Source organism: Sparus aurata, chromosome 1, assembly GCF_900880675.1.
Source record: "Sparus aurata chromosome 1, fSpaAur1.1, whole genome shotgun sequence".
NCBI lineage: Eukaryota > Metazoa > Chordata > Actinopteri > Spariformes > Sparidae > Sparus > Sparus aurata.
In genome coordinates, this window is record NC_044187.1 from 23,199,469 (window position 1) to 23,222,527 (window position 23,059).

At 40.5% G+C, this 23,059-nt stretch overlaps 3 protein-coding genes across 4 annotated transcripts; all 3 read right to left on the bottom strand.

Moving 5' to 3' along the window:
- Window positions 1–79: 79 nt before the first annotated feature.
- On the bottom strand, window positions 80–13,417 carry cfap52 (cilia and flagella associated protein 52). The gene is made up of 14 exons (XM_030442349.1): window positions 13,213–13,417; window positions 12,391–12,590; window positions 12,116–12,252; window positions 11,706–11,831; window positions 11,389–11,488; window positions 11,057–11,173; window positions 10,038–10,138; window positions 9,727–9,897; window positions 6,962–7,110; window positions 6,694–6,839; window positions 6,291–6,442; window positions 5,314–5,416; window positions 697–808; window positions 80–420 (listed from the first exon to the last, which is right to left on the bottom strand). Exons 1-14 carry the CDS (start codon window positions 13,271–13,273, stop codon window positions 239–241), a joined length of 1,857 nt encoding a protein of 618 aa, XP_030298209.1. The 5' UTR covers window positions 13,274–13,417; the 3' UTR covers window positions 80–238.
- A 212-nt stretch (window positions 13,418–13,629) lies between these two features.
- Window positions 13,630–17,964, bottom strand: LOC115593318 (zinc finger protein 184-like). The gene is made up of 3 exons (XM_030436863.1): window positions 17,820–17,964; window positions 16,649–16,706; window positions 13,630–16,389 (listed from the first exon to the last, which is right to left on the bottom strand). The coding sequence occupies exons 2-3, from the start codon at window positions 16,695–16,697 to the stop codon at window positions 15,269–15,271; spliced, it is 1,170 nt and encodes a 389-aa protein (XP_030292723.1). The 5' UTR covers window positions 16,698–16,706; window positions 17,820–17,964; the 3' UTR covers window positions 13,630–15,268.
- Window positions 17,965–18,085: 121 nt separating this feature from the next.
- On the bottom strand, window positions 18,086–23,059 carry LOC115593532 (TBC1 domain family member 24-like). 2 transcript variants are annotated; one of them, XM_030437104.1, is made up of 11 exons: window positions 22,809–23,059; window positions 22,423–22,631; window positions 22,062–22,323; window positions 21,851–21,967; window positions 21,199–21,615; window positions 20,874–21,113; window positions 20,511–20,666; window positions 19,865–19,928; window positions 19,612–19,710; window positions 19,181–19,475; window positions 18,086–19,057 (listed from the first exon to the last, which is right to left on the bottom strand). In XM_030437104.1, exons 1-11 carry the CDS (start codon window positions 23,012–23,014, stop codon window positions 18,867–18,869), a joined length of 2,256 nt encoding a protein of 751 aa, XP_030292964.1. In that variant the 5' UTR covers window positions 23,015–23,059; the 3' UTR covers window positions 18,086–18,866. The 2 variants fall into 2 exon arrangements, with proteins under 2 accessions (XP_030292964.1, XP_030293041.1); XM_030437181.1 differs by having other exon boundaries at window positions 22,504–22,631; window positions 22,809–23,058.

A 23,059-nucleotide genomic window follows, 5' to 3' on the forward strand; every position in this document is an offset into this window, starting at 1 on the left:
CCTGTGTGGAATCACCACTTGCTCAAGAAGTCTTCAGGTCTGTACATCCTATCTCTACTGACAAAGAAGTAGTCACTGATGCTTAATGAAATGAAATTTATTCCTTCGTCAGAGTGTAAATCCATTCAGTGAGAACAGAGGAACATCTGCTCAGAGATTGAGGAAGAGTGTTGGATAAACTTTAGTTTGAGTGTGGCTTTGCATGCATTAAGCATTTCTGTTGTGTCCACACATTACATCAAGAGGAAGAAGGGTGAGGGAACTTCCACTGAAGAATGGCTCCGTCTGCGCTGGTGCTGATTAGGGTCCTGTTGTTGGAGCAGAGCTTGATGCTGGTGATACTGCCACCGTGAGCTTTTCCTACGTGGGTGACTTCACCTGCAGTGTAGTCCCACACCTTCAGCAGCTTGTCATCTCCTCCTTTAATCAAAAAAACAAGAGAATCGGGAAAAAATACAAGAATTTATTAATGCAGTTCTTTAACTAAAGCGCAAATAATGTAAACGCTATTCACAAGAAAAGACAGTCATGAAGTGGGGCGTGTACGAGGATGATATCGAGCTCTCATGTACCCGAGGGATTTTGTAGATTTAGACTCATTTATTTCCAGTTGAATTACATCAATAGAAAAATCACTAAAAGGAGGAGCACAGCAACAACAACATAAGAGGCAGCGGATGGGTAATGGGCCATTACCTGTCGCAAAGTGTTTGCCATCCTGTGAGATGTGCATGCCATTGATAGAGCCAGACAGGGAAGCCTCCAGTTCTCTGATGACAGAGCCGTCAAACACATCCCAGTAGGTAACCTGAGGAGGAATTAAACACACAAACACCCTGAAATGGAGCTGCAGGTGTCATACGTAACACACATTTGCTCATCATCACCAAGTCCAAGAAGGAGGGAGATACAAACTTATGTTAAGGGCCTGTGAACTGCACATGTTGTTGAGTCTCTTCTATTAAATGATCAAAAATGCATCAGAAATTACATATCTATGCTGTTGAGCTACTATTCTATTACAGCATCATAAACTGTAATATTTCCTATTTTGGTAATATGCAATATGTGGCCCCAAACTACATCTACTGTCCCATTATTTTAACTCTGTATAGAAATGTGTAATTCAATGGTTAGATCACACCAACCTCCCAACAACAGTTTAATAAGTATTCAAACATATTGCATAACAACACATCGATAGCACATAGCCTTGAAGTTGAAATTCTGAAAATATTCAGCATAGGTCACTTTTTTGACATTAGAGGAAGTATTTAGAAGAAGCACAAGGCCACAGGTTATATTCAATCTTAGAAAAGTACAGTAGTTAAATGTGATTTGGGACAAAATCAGCCATTTTTTAAAAAGTGGTGACATGTCCGCAGTGTAAATGACACCTATGAGTAAATATACAAATTTTGTAAATATACAGTGTGAAAAGTACTCATTATGCAGTAAAGTGGTATCTATTATGTCGATGGTTTGGATTAATATTACTGCTGAATAAGTGTGTGTGTTGCATTTTACTGCTGTAGATGTTCAAGTCTGAGCTCATCTAAGCCACTTTATATACTGTCGACTTGTTTACTCTACAGCACTGCATTGTATTCAGTGAAGTCATCATATGTTTGTAGTGTTACTGTCCTATGAAATTTATGTATCTCTAAAATGCCAGAATTTTTATGAGCTCATGATAGCAGCCTGTTTTAAATACGTCATTCTAACGTCTCTGTGACAATTTCATTTTACCTCTAATCCAAGAGGGTTTAATAATTTATTTGTGTCAAGAAGTAAGAGAATTTTTTTTGCTCTTCAGTTTATCAGAAAAATTCAAACTCAAAATCGCCACAAGGAAATCCCCGAAGGAAAAAAACATTATTGCAATGTGTAATATAATAAAGTAACTAGTAACTAAATTTGTCAGAGGGATGTAGTCAAGGAAAAAGTGAATTATTTGCTTTTGAGATGTACTTGAGTATAAAGTTACATAAAACAGAAATACTCAAGCAAAGTACAGGTACCTCAAACCTGTACTTAAGTTGATCACTTGAGTACATTTACTCAGACTCCACTACTGCCTCTCACATACACACCTTCTGAAACCACGTTTGCTGATATAAATGAGATGTAATCATCCCCAGAGCTTTGCAGCTGTCACAGTATCAAGTCGTACAAAAGGCAGTTGTTAGCTGAAGTTATTTATAGTGCAGGCAGCAGAAACATCAGAGAACCACACAGCACCAAGGGTCCTTTCTTGTTATTTATATGACCAACATGATTACATCTGAACAGTTAGGTACCGTTAAAATAAGTCTTCTGAGTCATCCTGTATGAATGGGTTTCTAATAGAAGATTTAGTGACGATGATCTCAGTCCTTATAGGTGTTCATCAAGTCCAAAAGCCATTTCAAAGTCAGACTCCACTTCAACATAAATCACAACACTTTTAAGAATAGACTCTGAGACAGGATTTCATTTCTTCTATAATGAATGAAAGGTGGGGGAATGTAATCTAACACAGACATATCTAATAGTGTTGGTTATTATGTAATGAAAGAGGAACAACAGGCTCTGTGAGAAACGAAAAATAATCTTATTTATAGTTTCAGAACTGCAAAGTGATTCTCGCCGGCCCTTAGAAGCCACAGGAGCATTTCTGTAAGGGTTCGTTTGATACAGCAGTATTTCTCTGACACTTATTTCCACCAAATAACTTTGCAAAACACAATTTAGGAAAAACAAAGCCACAACCAAGGGGGAGGGGGGCACTTCATTATAAACACCAAATGCAAAGTTCTTTGTTATTCAACTCTCTACCAAATGATGAAATGCTTACGGCTATACAGAATATGCAAATGAATTCAGCTGTGGCAGGTTTACAAACATGAAAGCAGCATCTTTTCAACAAATGGGAAACAAAGTCTTAGAATACCACGAATGAAAGATGAAAATAATGTTTATGACCTGTTACTGGAACACCTCTCCTTCTTCTGCTGAATGTCATCTCTTCCATCTTGTCACAGTCATGACCTCTCCCCACTGCTTTTCTAATTTCAGCAGCTTATTAGGGACTCCCACCTGTTTGAGTTGTTTTGACCCATCTGTGTTCCCTCCACCTCAGCCTGGGAAATTGGCCTACAGCCACAACACGGGCCACCGGGAAATTAATTACATCCAGCAAGAAACGTCAGGCCTACTGTTGGTTAGGAAGAAGACCTGAGTTCAGAGGACAGGTGCCTCAGCTACAGGCAAGATCAGCATCATTAAGTCCTCACACTCACGGCCCTTTAAAAATATGCATTTGCAATGAGCCACAAACAGATATTGTATGACAGGGCAGCTTATTTTTTGTTAATAGCATGATATCTATTAAACACATAGTAAATGTGACCCCAGCCCAGCCACCATGTTATAATGAAAGTAGTTAAAGTTTCGGCCAAACTAAATGGTACGTCCAAGGTTGACATTACTACCAAACATGGCAGATGACATTCACATTATATGCTTCTTATTCACATTTCAAATTAGGAGATGGAGGGGTCGGTCGTGTCGTTATTACAGCCAACAAGGCTGCCAAACGGCAGACAGCAGTTTGAGTCATACCACTAGACATATTTTAAGACACCTGGCGATATTTCCAGATGCTCTTATTTCGAAGAACATGGTGTTTTTTTTTTCATGGTGTTTTTTTCATATATTGGCATATTTCCAGCCACCTTGGCGGCAACCAAAACATGCTATTTTTAACGAGGAGTCATGATCGTGGTGACCAAAACAGGTATTTTCAGCCAAATCTTGATTTTTTTCATTGTGATTTTTGTGTGCAAACCTAACCAAAGCATAAGCATAGCATTGTGACAAGAGAGAAATAAAATATTCTGTTTAAAGAAACGTTGCAACATAAAGAAACGTTCAGTTTGAACTTTAACTATCAGCACCATCATACAATGCATCATTATCATCATCTCACCCTGGCCCTCCAATTCGTCTCTCTTAGCCATTTTCTTTCTCTTCACGCCTCCTCTCACTTCTATTGGTTCACTTTCTGCGAATTTATTTACAGAGGCATGCTGGGATGTGTGATGTGATGAAGGTTTGGAGTGAGGAGAGGAGAGGGAGAGCAGAGTGTTGGTATTTGTTCTCCCAGACAGAGCGCCTGTGTCTTGGGATGAGCAGATGGTGGATCTGGCTGGCACTCGGGTGGCACAGGCACATCCGCAGGAAGGCACGAACACCCGTCTACCTCCCCTCTCTCTGAATCCCTCCTTCTCACTCTCTTTCCCGCATCCACAGCGCTGCGTTAATCAGCACAACTTGTCCTCACCTCTCAGAATGCATGGGAGGGCAACAATATGGGTTCCGGTGTGTGGCCGGGTTCAACGGGTGTGGATCAAGTGCACAATCAAGCTAACAAGCTTTTCATTCTGTCATTATGAACTTGTGACCTTTTGCACATAAGTGGTGCAGAGTTAATCAAAATTACCCACAAAATAACAGACATAAGGGGCTGAGTGTGTTTGTCACTGTGACTAGAAGCCAACACAATGGCCTAATTATGTTGAGCTGAGAAACAAATTAGAGGCTTTTCAAACTAATCTATGGACACGCAAGTGTGTGTGTGTGAGATTGTGCGAGTCTTCACTGTGCTCCTCGAGGCTGATCTTACCAGAGCAGCAGGCTTTTCTCTCATGCACGCTGACAGGAGATTATAATAACAATAACAGCATAATGAGACATCTAGATTACCACTGTTGAGTGCCAGTCTCTTTGCACCCTGAGGGATATTCAATCATTACAATCATTACATTTTTTTTTTTTTTTTTTACTGTCAGGAATGCCTTCTGGATTTGATACACTCTTACATGCCAGTGCATAAAACAAACTAAAACAAATGCTGAAGTCAGGATGATTGTCCAGATTCCAGAGACCAAATTAATGTTATGTACATGAATAAAAGTCCTCCTCCAGTCAAAGATGTGTTTTTTTTTTCTTGTTCCTACAGTTGAATGTTTGAGCTTCACTGTACATAGGATCACAGCTATACATACATGTTCACGTCAAGATACAAGTTTTCAACACATGACATTCTTATGACGTAACAAGTTTTGTCTAAGTCTGACCAATTGTCACAGACCTAGGATTTGTATTTACGATGCTAGTGCTGCACTCAGAAACTGTGGGGAGCACCAAATCGCACAAAATGCCACTTTCTACATAATGTTGCTTCAAGTTAACATTAACTCAGACTTGGATTGCCTTAAAATACATTCTGATACACTGAGCACTAAAAGTATGAACAGTACCAAAACACACCTTTCTGTCAGTGCCGCTGGTGATGATCTGGTATTCCTCTGGGTGGTAGCACACAGTCTTGAAAGATGTGTTGGCGATCATCATTTGAAGACTCACAAACCGCCTACAGCAGGAAATAATGCAGAAGACACGGAGGATGTTAGTAATAGTATTAGTAGTAATAGTAACCCTCACCCTAGAAGCGGAGCTGCCCACTGCAGTTTTATGTGATTTAAAATGTTTCAGACAAAAAAAACTAGAGCCCGTCCAATATACTGGTTGGCCGATATTAGATATATCTGTATCTGCATATATGTTGTCCGATATCGGCCAGTATGAAAACTTTTGTTGATATTGAACAAATTGCAGAAGAATAGGCTTGGTGTAATTATATCGATTCCCATTGAGGTTTACAATTCCAGTACAGGAATGATCATGTGTCTAGCTGGAGAAGGTCCTGATTTAGATGCACTGTAGGCTCTTGTCTGTCTGACTAATAGTCTTTTCAAACATCGGCTTGCTAGTAACAAAACAAATCCATGCTACTCTTGATGAACACAGCCTAGAAGCCTTTAATCCACAGAATTGTCCATCGAAGGGGAGAAACGGTGAAAAAAATTTGACCACCATCAGAGTTTTTAAAGGTTTTTATTCTCCTCACAGAAGAAGCCAAAGGATTAAAGGATTTGAATCTTTCTTTATGAATAGTGCGCTGGATTTCTCTTTATTCCTACTGTACCAGCCAGACACAGATGAACAGCTTCAGCATTTCTCTCTCACTATGACTCAGACCTGAAGGCAGTACTCTTACGTATATCATTAGTAAATATTCACAGTATTTCAGACTGAAAACAAAACATAAACAAATGAGAGCCCCAAAAGCAGCATTTTATGCAGTAATTACACAAGATGAAAGGTTTAAAGAAGAAACATACTGTATGTGTTTATGTATAGTGTTTAAGTGTATAGTATAGTGGGTATTCAGACTGGCTACTCACACTATGTCCCAGATGATGCAGGCACCATCAGAGCTGGCAGTGACACACTCTTTGTCATTACTCTTGACTTTGATACAAGTGACAGTGGCTTTGTGCTTCGTCATGGTCTCCAGCAGCCGGTGGCCATGTGGCTGCAGCTCCCAAACACGAACCTGCAGCAGTTGAACCCAAACTCATTCAAACTCACAGGAGATTACTTACAAATAACTAAGGAGAGTAACAATTGAATTTTAAAGCCTATGACTTCTTCATTGAAAAAATACAGTATGTATGGAAATAGTGTAATAGTGTAGGTTGTGCGACCAAATGCAGACATCTTGGAGGAAATAGTGTTGCTTTCAATTGATGATATCATCAAACATTATTTAATTGTCTTTTGTTTATCTTTGTTTTGTGAACTGACCTTCCCTTCTCCCCCTCCACTGACGATCCTCTTGCAGTCCCTGGTGCCAGCGATGGCCGTAACACCCATTTTGTGTGCGTCGTGAATGATGAGCATGAGCCTGCCGCTTTCTGGACCAAACACGCGAATCTTACCATCATTCCAGGCTAGAAAACAGCGAAATCAATTTTAACAGTCACTTACTGAGAAGATCAGTTTAATTCAGTACGCTAAATGGTTTAATTTTAGTGGAAGTGGGTAAGTTTGCAGATGTCTCTCTGATTCCCACCGCTGATGATGCTATGTCCGTCAGTCATGAAGTCCAGGGAATTGCAGGTCATATTGGGTACAGTGATGCGCAGCAGCTCTTTGGGCTTGTCTATGTACCACACACGGATGTCCTCCCCAGAGCAGGTTCCAAATATTACAGATGTTCCACTAGCAGAGAAACAGAAAAAATTAGAGATGTGGCATTACAGTGAATGTAGGCTTGGCTATCTGTTGTAAAATCGTGCAAATTTAGTTAAAGACATTCAGCCTAGTATCCATATTATCAATGATATGATGAAGTCAGATTCAATACATCACCCAGGTTTACAACATACCCCAAAACTAAACAGTTTTTCTAAGCCTGGAATGGACTGACATGGTTGAGGCAGGCTTATGTCACCCTCTAGTGAGAACAATGGGGTACTGAAGTCATGCATTATGTGAGGTAAATGGGGTTTAAACTGTTGGCCTTAAAAAGACAAAGAACTATCAACACCAGAGGTTACAGAACCATCACTTGCTATGTTAATGTAATCTTAGGAGAAATGTATATTTGTGAAGGACAACGACAGTCCGGTAACACATTCTTATAAAACCTCAAACAGTCCTATACATGTATGGCCTTATTACAGAACAAATCCTCACCCTCCTACTGCAGACATTGCCTACACTAATTTCCTAAACTAATGGCTTGGTCCTATCCTATGTCAGACATTTCATCTTAACTCAAGAAATCCTAACTAGAAGTACAAACTTGATTCTTCAATCGGCACTCGTCCTGTCTGGATCTGTTTTTAGAATGTACACGACACTGCCTGTATCCATGATTAAAAACCTCTGTCAGGCTCTTTGGGATGCAAAACTGTGACTGCGGCCGCTAAAACATCATTCTACAGTCTGAGTAGCCTCTTAATTATAATATTTCAGTGTTCATGTTGTTGTCCATCTTCGCTGTCAATGTCATACAGACCTAACAGCAGTGGTGCTTGGGGACAGGGTCAATGCCATCCTAATTTAGGATTCCTGACTGGGGAAATCTTCAGTTAGGACGGTTCTGCAGTAGCTAAATTCCTATAAGATAAGATATAATTTTTCAGTGCAGTTACTAAAAGTCTAAAATTCTATCCTGAACTGAGATTAGGTAGCATTTCAGAAATAGGACGTTTCTGTTATGAGAATTTTGAACAGGCAGCTGGCCTGGCACTGTTTGATGACTGTGTTTTTCAGAGTGATCCTGAATAGAAATTGTACAAAACGGTTGCATTACCTCAGATGAATGTTACAGTTTTTTTCGATTGCTAAGATGCATTGGTCAAAACTGGAGCGACATGTTCAAAACTCTTAGCACAGTCTGCAAAACAGAAATGCATGTGGGCTAAACTGTGTCTCACTTTTCATTGCTTTCAGACAAAGTGCATTCAGTGACCACAGTCACCGAAATGGATGAAGTCTTTTCTCATTCACTAGTTCACACCTGCAAAACACTATGCTTTAACAGCACATTTTTCAAATGCTAACATACTTTGTTCAAAACAGTTAAAAACACACTCAAAACAGAATGATAGGGGAAAAAATCATGGGAATTTCTGCTGCAGCCACATTGAAATCTATTGAAAATTATATCAAAATATTGACAATAAAAATAAATAAAACGAAGATGCAATTCCAAACAGCTGATGGTAGTTTTCAGCTGAAAACTGATTCTGGTGATCTGCGTTTGGCCTCATTAGAAAGCATATACAAAAGGAGTGGCTTCTGATTCTTTTTCCTGTGTAAGTATGGATCAAAGAGCAGCAGGTGAAGTTGGTAGAGAGAGAATAGCAGCCAGGAGAGGAAGGCTCTCCACACAACCAGCTCTCCTTGCTGGATGCAATGAATGCTGGTTGTGGAGATGTTTCTCCCAAAGCCTGCCAGGGATGGATCAGACATTCAAGAAGATTCTACCCTAGGTGCCTTGCCAGAGAAGATATAAGATGTGACGTCGAGGAAAACATGTGGCCGAATGCAGATGACAGGGTCTGAATATTACAGTATACATGTGTTGTTTTTTAGTTTTATCTCTTACTGTAATTTGTATTCTTCCCCTGGAATTCTGAGATTCTGCATAATTCTGTTTTTGTAATCTTTATTTTTTGTATGGTCCTGAAGTACTTATGCAAAAGCACAAATGTTCTTGAATAAATCTCTGCATTCCTGATTCAGTGTTGTTGCAATATATTACAGCATGTACAATAATTTAGAACCATTAAAGTGCAAAAGATCCTTTATAAAATACTGATTTACCAGACAAAAATCATTCTAACTTGAAATATAAGATGTATTTGATGTAATGTTCTTTGTTGTTGGTATTTTGTCGTTCCGTTTGTTAAGAGTGATTGTGTGTGTTTCCAAAGTGAGACAATGTGCTAGTGTTTTGTTGAATGAGCTTCTTTTGAGACAAGTATGAAGTGTTTTGTTGGTGAGACACACTTTTGGGCATGAGATTAACTGTTGAGCTGAGCTGCATGATGGAAATGCAGACTGTGTTAAGAGTTTTGAATATACCGCTTCAGTTTCGACCAATGCGTCTTAGCAATCGAAAAAAACTGTAATCTCCAAAATGTACTGGTTTCAAACAGTGCAGTAATACTTCTAACCTTTCAAAGCGACTCTTTTACAGCATAATGGCGTTTGGATGGAGGATGGCTATTTTTTGCCAAATTGAAAAGCTTCCATAAAAAAAAAAAACATTTGCCAGTTTTGCCTTTGACTCTTCACTTTTTCACTTGTATGTATGCCACTTACAATAATATGGCTACATCATTGACAGCACTGTTGTGGCTGGTGGAAATGAGTTCAGCTTCAAAGTTGCCAGAACTGAAGCTGTACATCTGAGCAGCCTTGGTACCAACAAAGAACTGCTGGCCATCTCCTCTTAGAGCAATGGAGGTCACTCCCTTTTCCAGCTGGACTTCCCTAATGTGAGAGAGGAGGCAAAAGAGATAATAAGCACAAACATGTTTACATCACATCGCTTCCCTAAATATCTTTCCTAATGTAATGCTGTGAACTTTTTTTGATGGGGACGATTCAAGTGGTACTGTTGAAGGACTCACTTAAGAGTTTTGAAGTTAGTCCTGGAGCACATAGTGAAGGTGCCAGATCCAGAGCCTACAAGCAGGTCCCCAGACTTCAGTACCCTTAGGACATTAACACCCTGCACAGAAAAGGCATGAGCACAAGGTTTTAAGATATAATATATTGTTATCAACACATATCACTTTTCCAGTTCTTAGCTTGTTGATATCAGGAAATAGCCTGTGATCAAGACAAATCTGCTGAGCTCATTTGCTCTGGCAGAAGTGTTCCGTAGAGTAGATAGGTAGATTTCGATCCGATTTGGACTGTATCGGTTACCAGTCCAGATAAAAAAAAATAAAAAATCACGTGTCATACATTTTTCTATTCTGATTGGTTGGAGGTCCCAGTCTGCAGGTCCATCCAGCAGTGCAGCAAACTGTTAGACTAGGCAGTGCTGATCAAATTAAAATGATGTTACTGTATAGACTCAAACAGAAACACATTTCAGCCGTAACCGCAAAGATTTCTGACCAGGCTGCCATCTTCTCCTGCATGAAATCAGACCAAGGACGAAACATGATACATGCAAGAATCACATGTTTTGCCACTCTGATTGGTCGAAGGTCCATCTAATTGCATCCAAAGGCATTATGGTATTATAACATCCCTCGGAAATCAAAAATGATTTGAAGGGGACCAGACTATTTGTGAATTAGTCCTGCATCAGATGACTTTACTCATATACTGCAGAGCTGCCTAAATTAGTTCGAGGGTGTAGAAACAGAAAGCTCTGACACAACATGACTTAAAGAGAGTGGTTTTAAAGGAACAAGCAAGACTGAGTTCAGGACTGACAAGACAGTACCTAATGATCCACACATGACATGACATAAGCCAGCACATATATTTGCAAAGGATCATTCCATCGATTGAGTCAGATCTATATACGCAGCACCACATGCAACTATGAGTCAGAATACACGTGAGCAACATCTGAAACAACCTTTCACAGAGCTAGGTTGGGAACGTAATGACTCCTGCTGAGCTGACCTACCTGGCTGTATTTTGGTTTAGCTGGACCACAGTCACTCAGAAGTCCCGTCTTCAGTGTCATTTTCATTATGTCTCCGCTGGTAGTGCCGCAGTAAATGAACTGGTCATCGTCTGAAATCTGTATAATGACATAATGAGCAACACTATCTAATATGGAATATGAAGTGCACTAAACGTTTAAGGGCAATTCAAAATAAAAGAATGTCATGTCTTATTCTGTGGCGTGCTTGTGTTCCAACATGTTCACAGGATGATTAGTTCCGTATCTCCCAACACACATCTACTGCAACTGAACCACCAATCATTTGCTGATTTTTGGCAATGGCATCATACCTCTAAACATTGCACGTTCCTCTTCAGCTTGCCTGTCTGACACTCTGTCGGCTTGATTTTCCTGTTGAGGAGGTCCAGCTCCCAGACTCGCACTGTTCCGCTGCCCAAAAAAGACAAGGAGAGAATCATCAGAACGATGCATTAACTAGAAGGTTCACTGTAGAGAAATATTTGGAAGTTGGGTATGCCTAAAAAAAAGCAATAATCAGAAGTCTTAACATGATTCATTAAAATTAGATTTACTGGCAACCATTCTGAGAAATGTAAAGTCTGTGTCCATGAGTTGCACTAGGCTTAGATTTGGTTTACAGACTCACCTTCCAGCAGAAACGAAGATATTGTTTGTGTTGGAGTACTGCAGGGTGAGGCAGTGGCCGGCGCTGGAAGCTGAAGCCGGGCTCCCACAGATGGCCTGCTTGGTTTCTACATTCCACACCACTATGCTGGAAACACACAGAAAACACCTCACACACTCAAACAGAGAATATGTACAGTTGAGAGAATTTACATACTGTGTGTGTCTTTAGTAACTCAGGATGGGATTGTTAAGTTCGAACATGTGCAACTAAGGTGTGGCCATTAATGAAGAATTGATTTGTAGAAAATGACTATGTTTTTTTTAAGTGTTATAAACTGCGATAATGTGCCCAGAGAAATGTCTCTATTTGCTAAAAAATTGCAGCATAATGTCATTATTTGGGAGAGAGCACATGTACAAAATGTTTACCTGCCATCATCCTGACCCCCAAGGGACACCAGATACTTGTCGTTGGGAGAGAAGGCCAGTGCCTCTACCTTCGCCTTGTGCAGTAGCAGCTCCGCATGAATTGTTCGCTGTGCGTAGTCCCAGATAATTATAATGGCCTAGGAACATATGTGCATATTCATTAATATTTTAGAGACTGATACATACATTATACATTTATTTTGCCATTCCTTACTGTTAAATGATTCAAGTCCAAATATATCTTAAAACACAATGACTGCTTCCCTATAGGCTACCTTAAAGCCCATAAAGTTGACCTGTCCAGAGGCAATATACGATCCACTTTTGGACACTGAAATACAGGATACATTGTTTGTGTGTCCATTCAGGAACTCCTGCTTGCCATCTTTGATTCTCTTCAGGATAACTGTGCATCCCAGAGGGTAAATCAGGTGCTCTCCGTCTGGATGGACCCTCAGGCCAGAAGACACATGTCCTGATGAAACAAAGTGCAGCATAACATGAGATCTAACGTTTTTTGAGATGGAAATGGACAAAGACAAACTGTTTGTAATCGTGATGGATGGTCTCCTGTTTAGAAAGGTGGATGAGCAGCATTGTGACAGCAGTCACAATGTGCTATATTCCTGCAGGAAAACTGTTAGCCTATATGAAGTTTATCTAGGTGCTCTATTGTGGGCAACTGGACTATTTTAGGACACTCCCGCGCATGATTTAAAAGCCCGCCAACTCCCCTACAGTTAGTTAGAACTGAGGACGCCTCTTGGATGAGAGGTGAAATGTCTTCATGAAACTGAAACAAAGTCCAGTTGCCTACGATACAGCACCTTGATTTACCATGACCTGGATGACGGAGAACCTTCATCAACATAGCTATATGCAATTTATTAATATATACTTTTAACTTCTTATGTTCTTTTCTGACATCTCCTTATATATTTTAAAACACAGCTTTGTCAACAAAAATATACACACAAACACACACATACTTACTGGCATCATACACAACTACTGAAAAGGGAGTCCCAAGTGTTTTATGAGCTAAATGCTAGCTAAGGTTAGCTAGTCAGAACTGAAAAGTTTGCTAGACAACTTACCGTTGAACCCAAAGACAGACTCCAGTACAAGCTGAGGCACGCCGTGTGTTTCAGTAGCCATGGCTGAGAAATTAAATGTATTATCGCTTTCTCCCGTAAAGTGTTAAAGATGGGGTTGCTTTCATCAATCAATTCAAATAGCCCTGACGGGTTTCCATCTACAGGTAGCTAACGCCAAACAAACATCGCCTAGCAACAGCTGGGGCTCTATCGGCCACTGTCATTGGTCAGTTTGGGGCTTCGCTGCCTTCACGTGCTGTTGGAAATTTCTTATCTTTAGAGCGCTGCACATATAAACCTTTAGATCAACTGTTTAACTTTAACTCGACTGTTGATTTTACAGGCAGGCAACATGCATCAGAATTGTTAAGTACACAAAGACAGACGTCACACACAATAAAAACAACAGACAGTTCATTGGTGGCCGTGTTTTATATGAAATAACTTCAGCGATAACCTCATCTGGGAAACCTCAAAGTTCAACTTAAATTTTCCTTGGCAAAACTAAAGCATGATTTGAGAACATTATTTGACTATGTATTTCAAAAGAGAAGGGGGCCTATTGTTGTGTTACTGTGCAGTTATACAGCACTATGTATAGTGTATAATGAATGCATCCATAAGCAAAACAGTGGATTACATAACTACACAATATATATGCTATATAGTACATATCAATATAAAATGGAGATTAAAACAAACGGACAAAGTTACTATATCAGTTTTAATTTTACACAACTGCCGCACTCTCCTCTCAAACCACTGCACAACATCAAACTTTAATTTCTGATGGCACCGCAATCAGCGATCTCACAGCAGGTGTTTCCCATTAGTGGTGAGAGATAATGGACCTGCATGAAGAATTTAGTGTAACTGCACTCTTCTGCTCCGACTCAGCATGGCATTAACAAATCTGTGACTGTTTAATTATGAAAGAGAACTTGTTGTGTAGTGTATAAAAACTGTCTATTTTTGGCCACTTTGTAAATAAGATGTGCAGAAAAGGGAAATCTCTTTAATCAAATGCAGCAAGAAAACCACTGAGCTACTGGTGTGTGAGCTGTACCATGCATTATTCTTAGGCTGGTTTATATTTGTGCTTTCTATGGAGTTGTTACTGTGAGGTAGCAATATACATTGGATAAAGTCAATCACCACTGGAAAGCAGACATTTAGTCAGGACTATAGACCGGATGACAATGTTTGTTTACAATAACTTTGGGGGAGAAAACTCCTGCATCACGCATTAGCTTACATAAAATGTATTATTTCAAAGTGCATAGATCTAATTTATCTAAAATGCATATTTGATGCTTTTATATCTCATTATTAACATCAGTAATGTACCACTGCAGACCCAATTTACCTGTTAAGCCAAAGACTAAAGAAAATGACAGCTCGAGCTTACCCAAAATTAGCAGCTACTTGGAGATGTTGCTGTTGTGTAAAGAGGCTAGCAAAGCAACCTGATATATGATATATATAAAGGATAAAAGCAGATAGGTTGGACCACCTTGTTTTACTACATATCTTTAAACGCTACAGTTGCAGCTGAAAATGACAACAAAAATAAACAAGTTTTCCCGATTTCTGAAATCTTTGCAATGCAAATCAAACGCCACTTTTCCAGAAGTGACTGCGCAACGGTCTATAATCTGGTATCTCATTTAATAATACGGACAATATTGCATCTATTAATCAGTCTGGTTGAATCTCAAATAGATTTTAATTTTCAGGCCTTCTGGCAGGGCAACTCCACTTCGGTTGTAACAGAGATGGTTAATAATAAACAGGAATTCATTTCATGATATGAGATATTCTTTTATATTATCTAAAGGCAAGTTTAAATCTATCAGGAAGAAAATATGTAAACAGAGCTTCCACACATACAGCTGTGTGCTTAGATTTTCAATTAATCTGTGTTGACCAGATTAACACAAGAGAACATAACCGGAGCCCTGACTCGTATTTTGTGGACATACAGGGCAAGCAGCAACAGGCAACACCTCAAAATTAGGGATCAATGTAATACAAAACAAATATTATTGTGTCGTTTTCAACTGCTATGATTCTCAGAGGTTCCCTCCAAACTCGGTGTGTCTTTAGATGTGTCCAGAGACATCTGTCTGTGTGCGTGTGTCCTCCGGTGCCTGCTTAGAGAATGGCTCCATGAAAACCTACGACCACAGGTGAGACACAGGTAGGGTCTTTCTCCTGTGTGTGTCCGCTGATGTTTTGTCAGTGACTTGTAACGCGTGAACGTCGCCCCACATTCATTGCAAATATACTTCTCGGACTTTATGTGAACATTTTGTTCGTGTTCTTTCATGTTGCCTAGCTGGGAGAAGCCTTTACCACACACGGGGCAAAGATGTGGTTTCTCCCCCGAGTGCGTCAATCCGTGAATATTCAAATCCTGGCGGGAATAAAATCCTTTCCCGCAGATAATGCATTTGTAGGGTCTTTCCCCTGTGTGGCTCCTCATGTGTCTTTTAAGTCCTTCCGAGCGGGAGAAGCAGCTCTCACACAGGGTGCATCTGAAAGGTTTCTCTCCTGTGTGCGAGCGGAAGTGTCGGCGAAGCTCTGAGGCCTTGAAAAAACACATCCCGCAGTCGGCGCAGCAGTGAGGTTTTTCTGGCTGCTCCTCATGTGTCTTTTCGTGTGCTTTGCAGTGACCGGACTCGGAGAATCCTTTTCCGCAGACCGAGCACGTGAAAGGCCTCTCCCCAGTGTGCATCCGTTTGTGACGGACGAGTTTATTAAGTTTGCTGAACGTCTTCATGCAGTACGAACACTGATGAGGCACCTTCGGTTTCTTTGAGTGTGTGCGCTTATGTCTCTCTAACTTTGAAGGCCTGTTGAAAACTTTCCCACAGTCAGGACAGGGGTGCTTGTTAGTCCTGTTGTGGCAATTCTGGTGTCTAAGCAGCTTCTCCTGTTGCGTGAAAGTCTTATCACAATGCTGACACTGATGAAGAGTCTTGGGCTTCCTCGTGTGCACAGGTTTATGCCTCTCTAGCTTTGATGGTCTGTCAAATACCTTGCCACAGATGGAGCAAGGAAAACACTTGTCTGATACGTTGCTCCCTGGCTGTTTGGAGTTCTCGGGCTCGGTGGCAGTTGAAGCATCGTTGGAGTCTGATTCTGAGATGACCTTCACAACAACTTCTCCTGGACCTGAGGAACAATCACATCCAAGAATATCCTCTGAATACTTCAGTGAACACATTGACTGGAAACAACTCTCAGCAGAATACAATGATTCCTTTTATCAGTGACTAATATTACACAATTATCAAATTAAACTGAGAACAAGACAGAAACATGTCCAGTGTGACAAACACCTGCAATCCACATTTAGGGTCGCAGGGACATTTTACTGAATAGATACTCAATCTTCTGCATTATAAAGAATTAAAAGAGAAAAAAAGCTTACTTTCCTCTGAAGATTCTGTTTTAGAGGCAGATGCAGTGTCTGGACCCATGACTGTAGCCTATTTAGACAAAACACACAGTCAGACGCAAACAGAGGAATTGGAAGATTACATCACTATTTGAGGGCAGTGATTTAGTGCTAGTCTTTTTAGACAATAGACATCATGGAAATCTTGACAATTATGTCTTGACAGTGACTGTAAATTTCCTTTTTTTCTGTACAGCCTTCACCTTCTCAATGCTCTCTGGAGGAAAAACTATTTGGCAGTGATGCTTCTTAAATGACCACACATATTCTTTACAGCCATGTCCTTACTCATCGGCTGACTGATACATCAATACCAAATCCAAATTTGAATGGGGTTAGGGTTAGGGTTATAGATATATAAATATATCTAAGTGCATTATTTACGAGCTGAATGTGCACACTGGATATATATTTATTCCGTGAAATCCTGCTGAATTGACAAAATTGTACCTTACACTTGAGAGATCAGCGTACACGAGTGTCATGATTCATATGCGTAAAAACATGATGGTGATGATGTGATGAAAGAAAGAAATGGTCATGGATGATTACAACCAAGGAGGACTCAAAAGGCACCATTTTTGGGGTCATTTCTCAAGCACCATCACCTCTCAAGACAGACACAATGGATATGATCCACCCTACAGAGCTGTAAAGCCATTCATTATGCTGACTTCTGAGGGTCCAACGTGTACCTCACAGTATTTCAAAGAGGAGGACTGAGGGGATGACAGTCGAAACGACACTAATACTGAATACCTAATAGACTTTAGTTCAAAGTAACGTTAGTGCATACATCTCGGATTTAAAAGGAGCCGGTGCTGACTGATCAAAGACCAGATGTTGATTTTATGATGAATGTAACATCTGCAAATGGGCAGGGCAACTACGCTTTTAGTTTTTAAAGATGAGCTTAGCATGACCCCGCTTCGTGACAGATAACCCCTGACTGTTACATGTTTAACGCAAGTCATTCTTTTGCAGAAGTGGCATTCTAAACTGAGGATAGATGATTATCTGAGACCCACATGCACACGGACAGAGCTACGTAACGTTACGCTAACTGAGCTAAAGCTAACGTTGTTGTCGCGTTAACAAACAGAAGCGTTTAAGACTGAGCAGGGCATATAAGATTGACTCCCACCTCTCTAATACTCCATTAAACCGAAGGCTGTCACATCTTTTGTCCGCAGCGTTATTAGTGTAGCCTACTTCACATTTGAAGGTACCTAGTTGCAGAAGCTTGCTAAACTGGCTACAGCAGTGCGAGTGCACACCAGCCCGTTGCCTTGCATGATACATTCAGGGGCTGCACGTAAGTCCGTAATTTTACCATTCATGCGCCCCATGGGCTAACCTGCTTTGTGTTGTGGTATCAGAGTAACTAATGAAAGCAAAGTACTCATTATGTACCACTTAGTCTTTATTTAAAAAACGTGCCAACTTAAACAACGACTAGATAAAGTATAGTATATACACCCAAATCATACACTGAATTACATCTCCAGACGGAAATGTAGACTATTTTTTTTTACATCCTTTCACTGAGCCTTTTTGTCTGTTATCACAAAAAATACAAACAGCAACAAAGAAACGAACAACTAACTCGTTTTCCCAATTCAAATGTGGCCCTTAACGCTCGTAATAATTCCAACAACACAATAACGAAGCATAGTTGTTCAGCAATGTCAGATTCACATTATTTTTTAAAAAATGTTTACTACATCTACATCTTACACAACTTACACATGTTAAACATTTCTTACAGAATTAGGCTACATAAAAATATGTTTTCAGTCTGAAACTCAGTTGCTTTTGACCCCATTACAAAGGCTATATAGTGAACAACAACAACATTCTATTCAAAATGTAGTTCAGAGATATGAATAAGACACTGAAAAGACAAACAACTGATCATCACATGATAAAAAGTGCATGACGTTTATGTGTATCAAATTCAGAATTATGGCAAAATCATACAAAATAAAAGTCTAGTTCAACAATATAAGTGATACACGGCTATAACAAATAGACTTGACTTGATATGTACAAAACAGGTCAAGAAAAAACTCTTTCAATCACTTCACATAATATGTTGCATAGATGTGTATTACACAAATAAATATCACACAACAATTATAACACAACATTCAAGAAAAAACTTGCTGACTGTTTACCAGGACATGCAAAGTTACAGCTCTCCCTTTAACTGAGAGATTAAACTGTGAGAAAATGAAATAGAGTCCTGGATGCCCCACACTTCCAGGGTTTGGATCTTGAAATGTCCTTTGCAGAGTTGGGCGCTCTTGAATGTGTCACAAGCCTCTGAGTATCCTCCCTCTAGGTCTTCCTGTAGGCAGAGTGCATGGCCCCCATTGCCACCTAAAAGAGGACACATGCATCAGCGCTGCATTAATAACCACCCTGTCATTAGACATTACTGTTGTCTAGACTTTTTTTCAAAAAGCTGCTTTATTCATCCAGCAATATCCCCACCTGACTTACCAATAATGAGCTGCCTGTCGTTGCCTGCTATGAACATGGAGGCTTTTTGTTCCTTGGGTCTCTTCGGCTCTTTGGCAGTCATGGGTTCCTCTGACGGGGCAGTGAAGGGGATCGTCAGGTAGCTGGGGTCCTGGGGGGTTCCAGCAGGACAGGTCAGAGTTGCGGTGGCTGTGGTGAGGGTCATGGGGGATATCTCAGAGGAGGCATTGCTGCTTTCTCGATCCTGCTGAGGGTAAGCTCTTTTGGTTATAATGTTGACCATAGCCTGCTGGTAGCGCTCCATGCTGGGACGAAGCTGAAAGAGGAAGAAAATGTCTTCAAGCGAATGATAATGAAGATACGAAATCCACTGACTTGATGCATGTTACATTAAACCTGAATGTGTGTACCACTGTTGGGTTCAAGAAGAATAAAGAAGCAATATGTCTCACCGTAAACACAAAACATTCCCCAGTTCCGAAGAATGCAAGACCCTCAGAGTCATGCTTATTTCTTTCAATCAAATCTGTTGACAGGAAGGCACCAAAAACCTGAGAAATTAGAAATATTGATATGTCACTGCGATGCAATGTGTATCCAGTGAACTAACTCTTGGTATTATGAGCATAAAGAAATCCTAGGTTCAACATCTGAGGTTTAATCAAAAAGACATCAAATTTATCAGACGTATTTCAATGTTGTTACCTCTTCATCCACAGTTTTGATGATCACGACCGCTGGTTCGTGTCCCTCCACATGTGAATAAAATCTATATGCCAGAAAAAAAATCATGCGTTGTTTTTAATATTCCTTAAACATGCTACATATTCAACCACTATTACAAATCTGCACTGTGTATTATGAGAGAGTTAAAACAAGGGGTCACTGAAAAAACACCTTATGCTCCATAATAGTCAGAATTCTTAGCATTGTCCTTTGTGTTCTGAAAATGATCACTTTCCATATAGAGCATTGCTTTTTTGTACTGTGTGTGACAAATTAAAAGGTGGTAAAACACTTTAGAAACAGTTTTTTTTCAGCTTGAGGTGTTTTTCCTCTTAAACATCATTTTCCCCCACCGAACTGCTAGTCGATGCATCGCTTGACTTTTAAAGTCAAAGCAAACATGTTGACAGTGAAAACACACGTCTCACATGTTGTCAACTGCTGGGACGTGCTGTTCAGGGGTTATTGATCCATAAAGACCGGGCCTCATTTAATAATGCAGGTGTGAACGAGCGGATATGAAAGATACTAAGACCTTTGGTGTATGAGAGAGTGATAAATTGTTAGATCTCTGTCTCACGAATGCTTCCTAATTAGACTAAAGTACTTGATAAATGTTACGTACGAAGCAAGACTTCTTCCATGTTCGGCTGTGTTAAACAGCCTGACGGGACTGAAAAGGGCAAAGCGCTCAGGTATCCAGGCCCAGACGACTCTCATCCCAGTCCCAGTCACAACACTGGAGGTGAAGTTGTTGAAGTCCACCGTCTCAACCGACTGCCTTTAGTAACATAGAAATAGCAATGATGAGAACATGAAAATGAAATGTGACAAATGTGAATGGTTTCTTTTTCAGCCACACAATTTCTTTTATCTCACACACCTGATTTCTGAACCTAAATATCTAAACGAACCCCTTTCCTTAAATATCCAGATGTTTCTTGGAAATGTACCTCTCACTGGCCGTTCTATTTTTCTACTAACCCACCTCTTCTGGTGTATGCTGACGCCCTTCTGCATGAGGGAGTCCTTATTGGCATTGAACAGGAGGTTGAGCTCCCTCCGTGTGGCCATGGGAATCATGAAGGCCTTCTCCAGAAGCTTCTCAGCTGAGCAGTGGCGAGTTATGTTCTGCACAAACCTCTTCATATCCGTCCTGAAGTCCTCCACGTCTGCCACTCGGGACGACACAGATACTCTGTAGAGGCTGAGCAGAACCAGTGCCACCCTAAAAGAATGATTGCAAAATACTTCTGAGAAATCTCACACCAAGATTGAAGGATTTAGTTGTACATGTGGCAGCAGCAACAAACCTGTAGAGGACCTTGTAGCCCTCTAGTAGGTAGACATCCAGCACTCTGATGGCGTACGTGAACGGGAGGTCGGCAAATATCCACATGATCCAGTCGGAGTAAAACTCAAAGAGGTTCTGGTGGGAGCTGGCAATAAGCTTACGGATGCCTCTGCAACACCTGTTGGCGAGGTCTCCAAAGGTCATGCAGGAGGCGCGGTAGGTGAGGAAGGTCTGGTCGATGTAGCGCTTGTTGGGGTCATTGTAGCAGATGAGGCGGGACACGCTGTGGAAACACTCGGCTTCGTCCTCACTGAAGTGGAGGATGAGGGAGACCAGTTCAGGCAGAATGGGGCAGAAGTTCATGTTTGGGAAGTAATTGCCAAGGCAGAGAAGGATCTTCTTAACAGAGTTCAGGCCTGCTTTGTTGAGACAGTATCTGGATAAGAGAAGAATTAGTAATGAATCATTACTAATGACTCACTTGGTCATATTCCAATCTCAGCCCCATCAGCAGAAAAAAAAAAAAATCAGCCGTATCACATTCAGGTTACATTAGCTGACTTTCATGTCAGTGAGACATGTTCATTATTTTGCTAGTCCAAGGTTTATACAGTAGGACTATTGACATTTGATGGAACAACGGTGTACCACATGTTTCCATCATGCCGTACCTGGGTATTTCTACTGCCTCCATGTACTCTGGGACTGGATGGCTGATGACCTTCTGTTCTCCGAACAGATTCTTGGCCAGTTCATAGTAGATATCTCTGTCTGGAGTCACAGAACCACTGCAGATATGAAATCAATACACATTCAGACTATTTGGCCGAAAATTACACACTGATGTTGCAAAAGGTCGTATCAACAAAATATGGAATTAACCTGGAATTGATGCTGTGGATGATGTGATAGTAAGCTTTGGCTCTCAGTGTGTGAGGCATTGCCCAGAATCCTTCTCGGCCCATGGTTTTCAGCTGTTGGTGACCACTCTTCAGGATCTGCTGGTACCTTTGCGCTGGTTCAGGGTCAATCTTCTCCCAGTCCACAAACTGTCCGTATTTCATCCCCGAGCTGGAGTTAATTTCCCAGTTGTCAGACTCAGAGATGGTGATCATGGACACTGACTTCAGATTGCCTTTGCTGCCTGAGCAAAATATGCATATGAACATCAGTCATTTTCGTAAGCAATATAAATATTTTTTTTTTCTTCTGGTTTTCTTTGATAGGAACATGATTTCAGTACCATTAAGTTTTCTTGATGACAACAGCTTTTTTGGTTTAGACTTGGACTTCTTGGAGGTGAAACAAACACCAGCTCCTTTACCTTCTCTCTTTTCCTTTTTGTTCACTTGATACTGGAGGGAAGAGCTCACCCTCAGTGGACTGGCCCCTGTAGATTTTCCCATGTCATAGTTGGCGTAAAGCTCTGATGTCTCATAACTGTAAAAGGACCTGGGGAGCAGTTAATTTCATATTAATTATGTGGTAGTAATATGTTTGCCTCATTTAAGTCCCTTTTTGTGTTGGGTGTGGTATGTTTGTTATCCAATTTTAGCACAACATTAAAACACAAATCCAAATGAATGTAAATAAAAATCCCTGTAAAATTAATAATATAAGATAACATACCTGGAGCGAGGTCTTAGACAGGTTTCCTCTGTCTGCAGCTGCACACCGTAGTTTTTACAGTCTTCAGGACTGTAATAAGAGTGCGACCTTTGCCTGCTTCTGCCTCCTGCAATAGAACCCAGTTCTTGGTCGGTGGATGTGCACATCGAAATTGAATTCATGTTTCCACAATTGGAGAACTCTGGCGTTCTTGAAACATCAATCATCTCAAGTCTTCTCCTTCAAAGAAATTCAAGTTGGAAGGTACTGTG

Bases quoted from the DNA above. Each gene is read 5' to 3' on its own strand.
- LOC115593318 (XM_030436863.1), bottom strand. From the start codon at position 16,697: ATGGGTCCAGACACTGCATCTGCCTCTAAAACAGAATCTTCAGAGGAA. The intron at 16,390-16,648 runs GTAAGCTTTTTT...ATTGTTCCTCAG, and splicing joins AACAGAATCTTCAGAGGAAA to GTCCAGGAGAAGTTGTTGTG.
- cfap52 (XM_030442349.1), bottom strand. From the start codon at position 13,273: ATGGCTACTGAAACACACGGCGTGCCTCAGCTTGTACTGGAGTCTGTC. The intron at 11,832-12,115 runs GTAAACATTTTG...GTGTGTTTCCAG, and splicing joins GGGGGTCAGGATGATGGCAG to CATAGTGGTGTGGAATGTAG. The intron at 6,840-6,961 runs GTGGGAATCAGA...GCTGTTTTCTAG, and splicing joins CGGACATAGCATCATCAGCG to CCTGGAATGATGGTAAGATT.
- LOC115593532 (XM_030437104.1), bottom strand. From the start codon at position 23,014: ATGATTGATGTTTCAAGAACGCCAGAGTTCTCCAATTGTGGAAACATG. The intron at 22,632-22,808 runs GTATGTTATCTT...ACTGCTCCCCAG, and splicing joins TGTCTAAGACCTCGCTCCAG to GTCCTTTTACAGTTATGAGA. The intron at 19,476-19,611 runs GTGAGACATATT...TTCCTCTTTCAG, and splicing joins GGGAATGTTTTGTGTTTACG to CTTCGTCCCAGCATGGAGCG.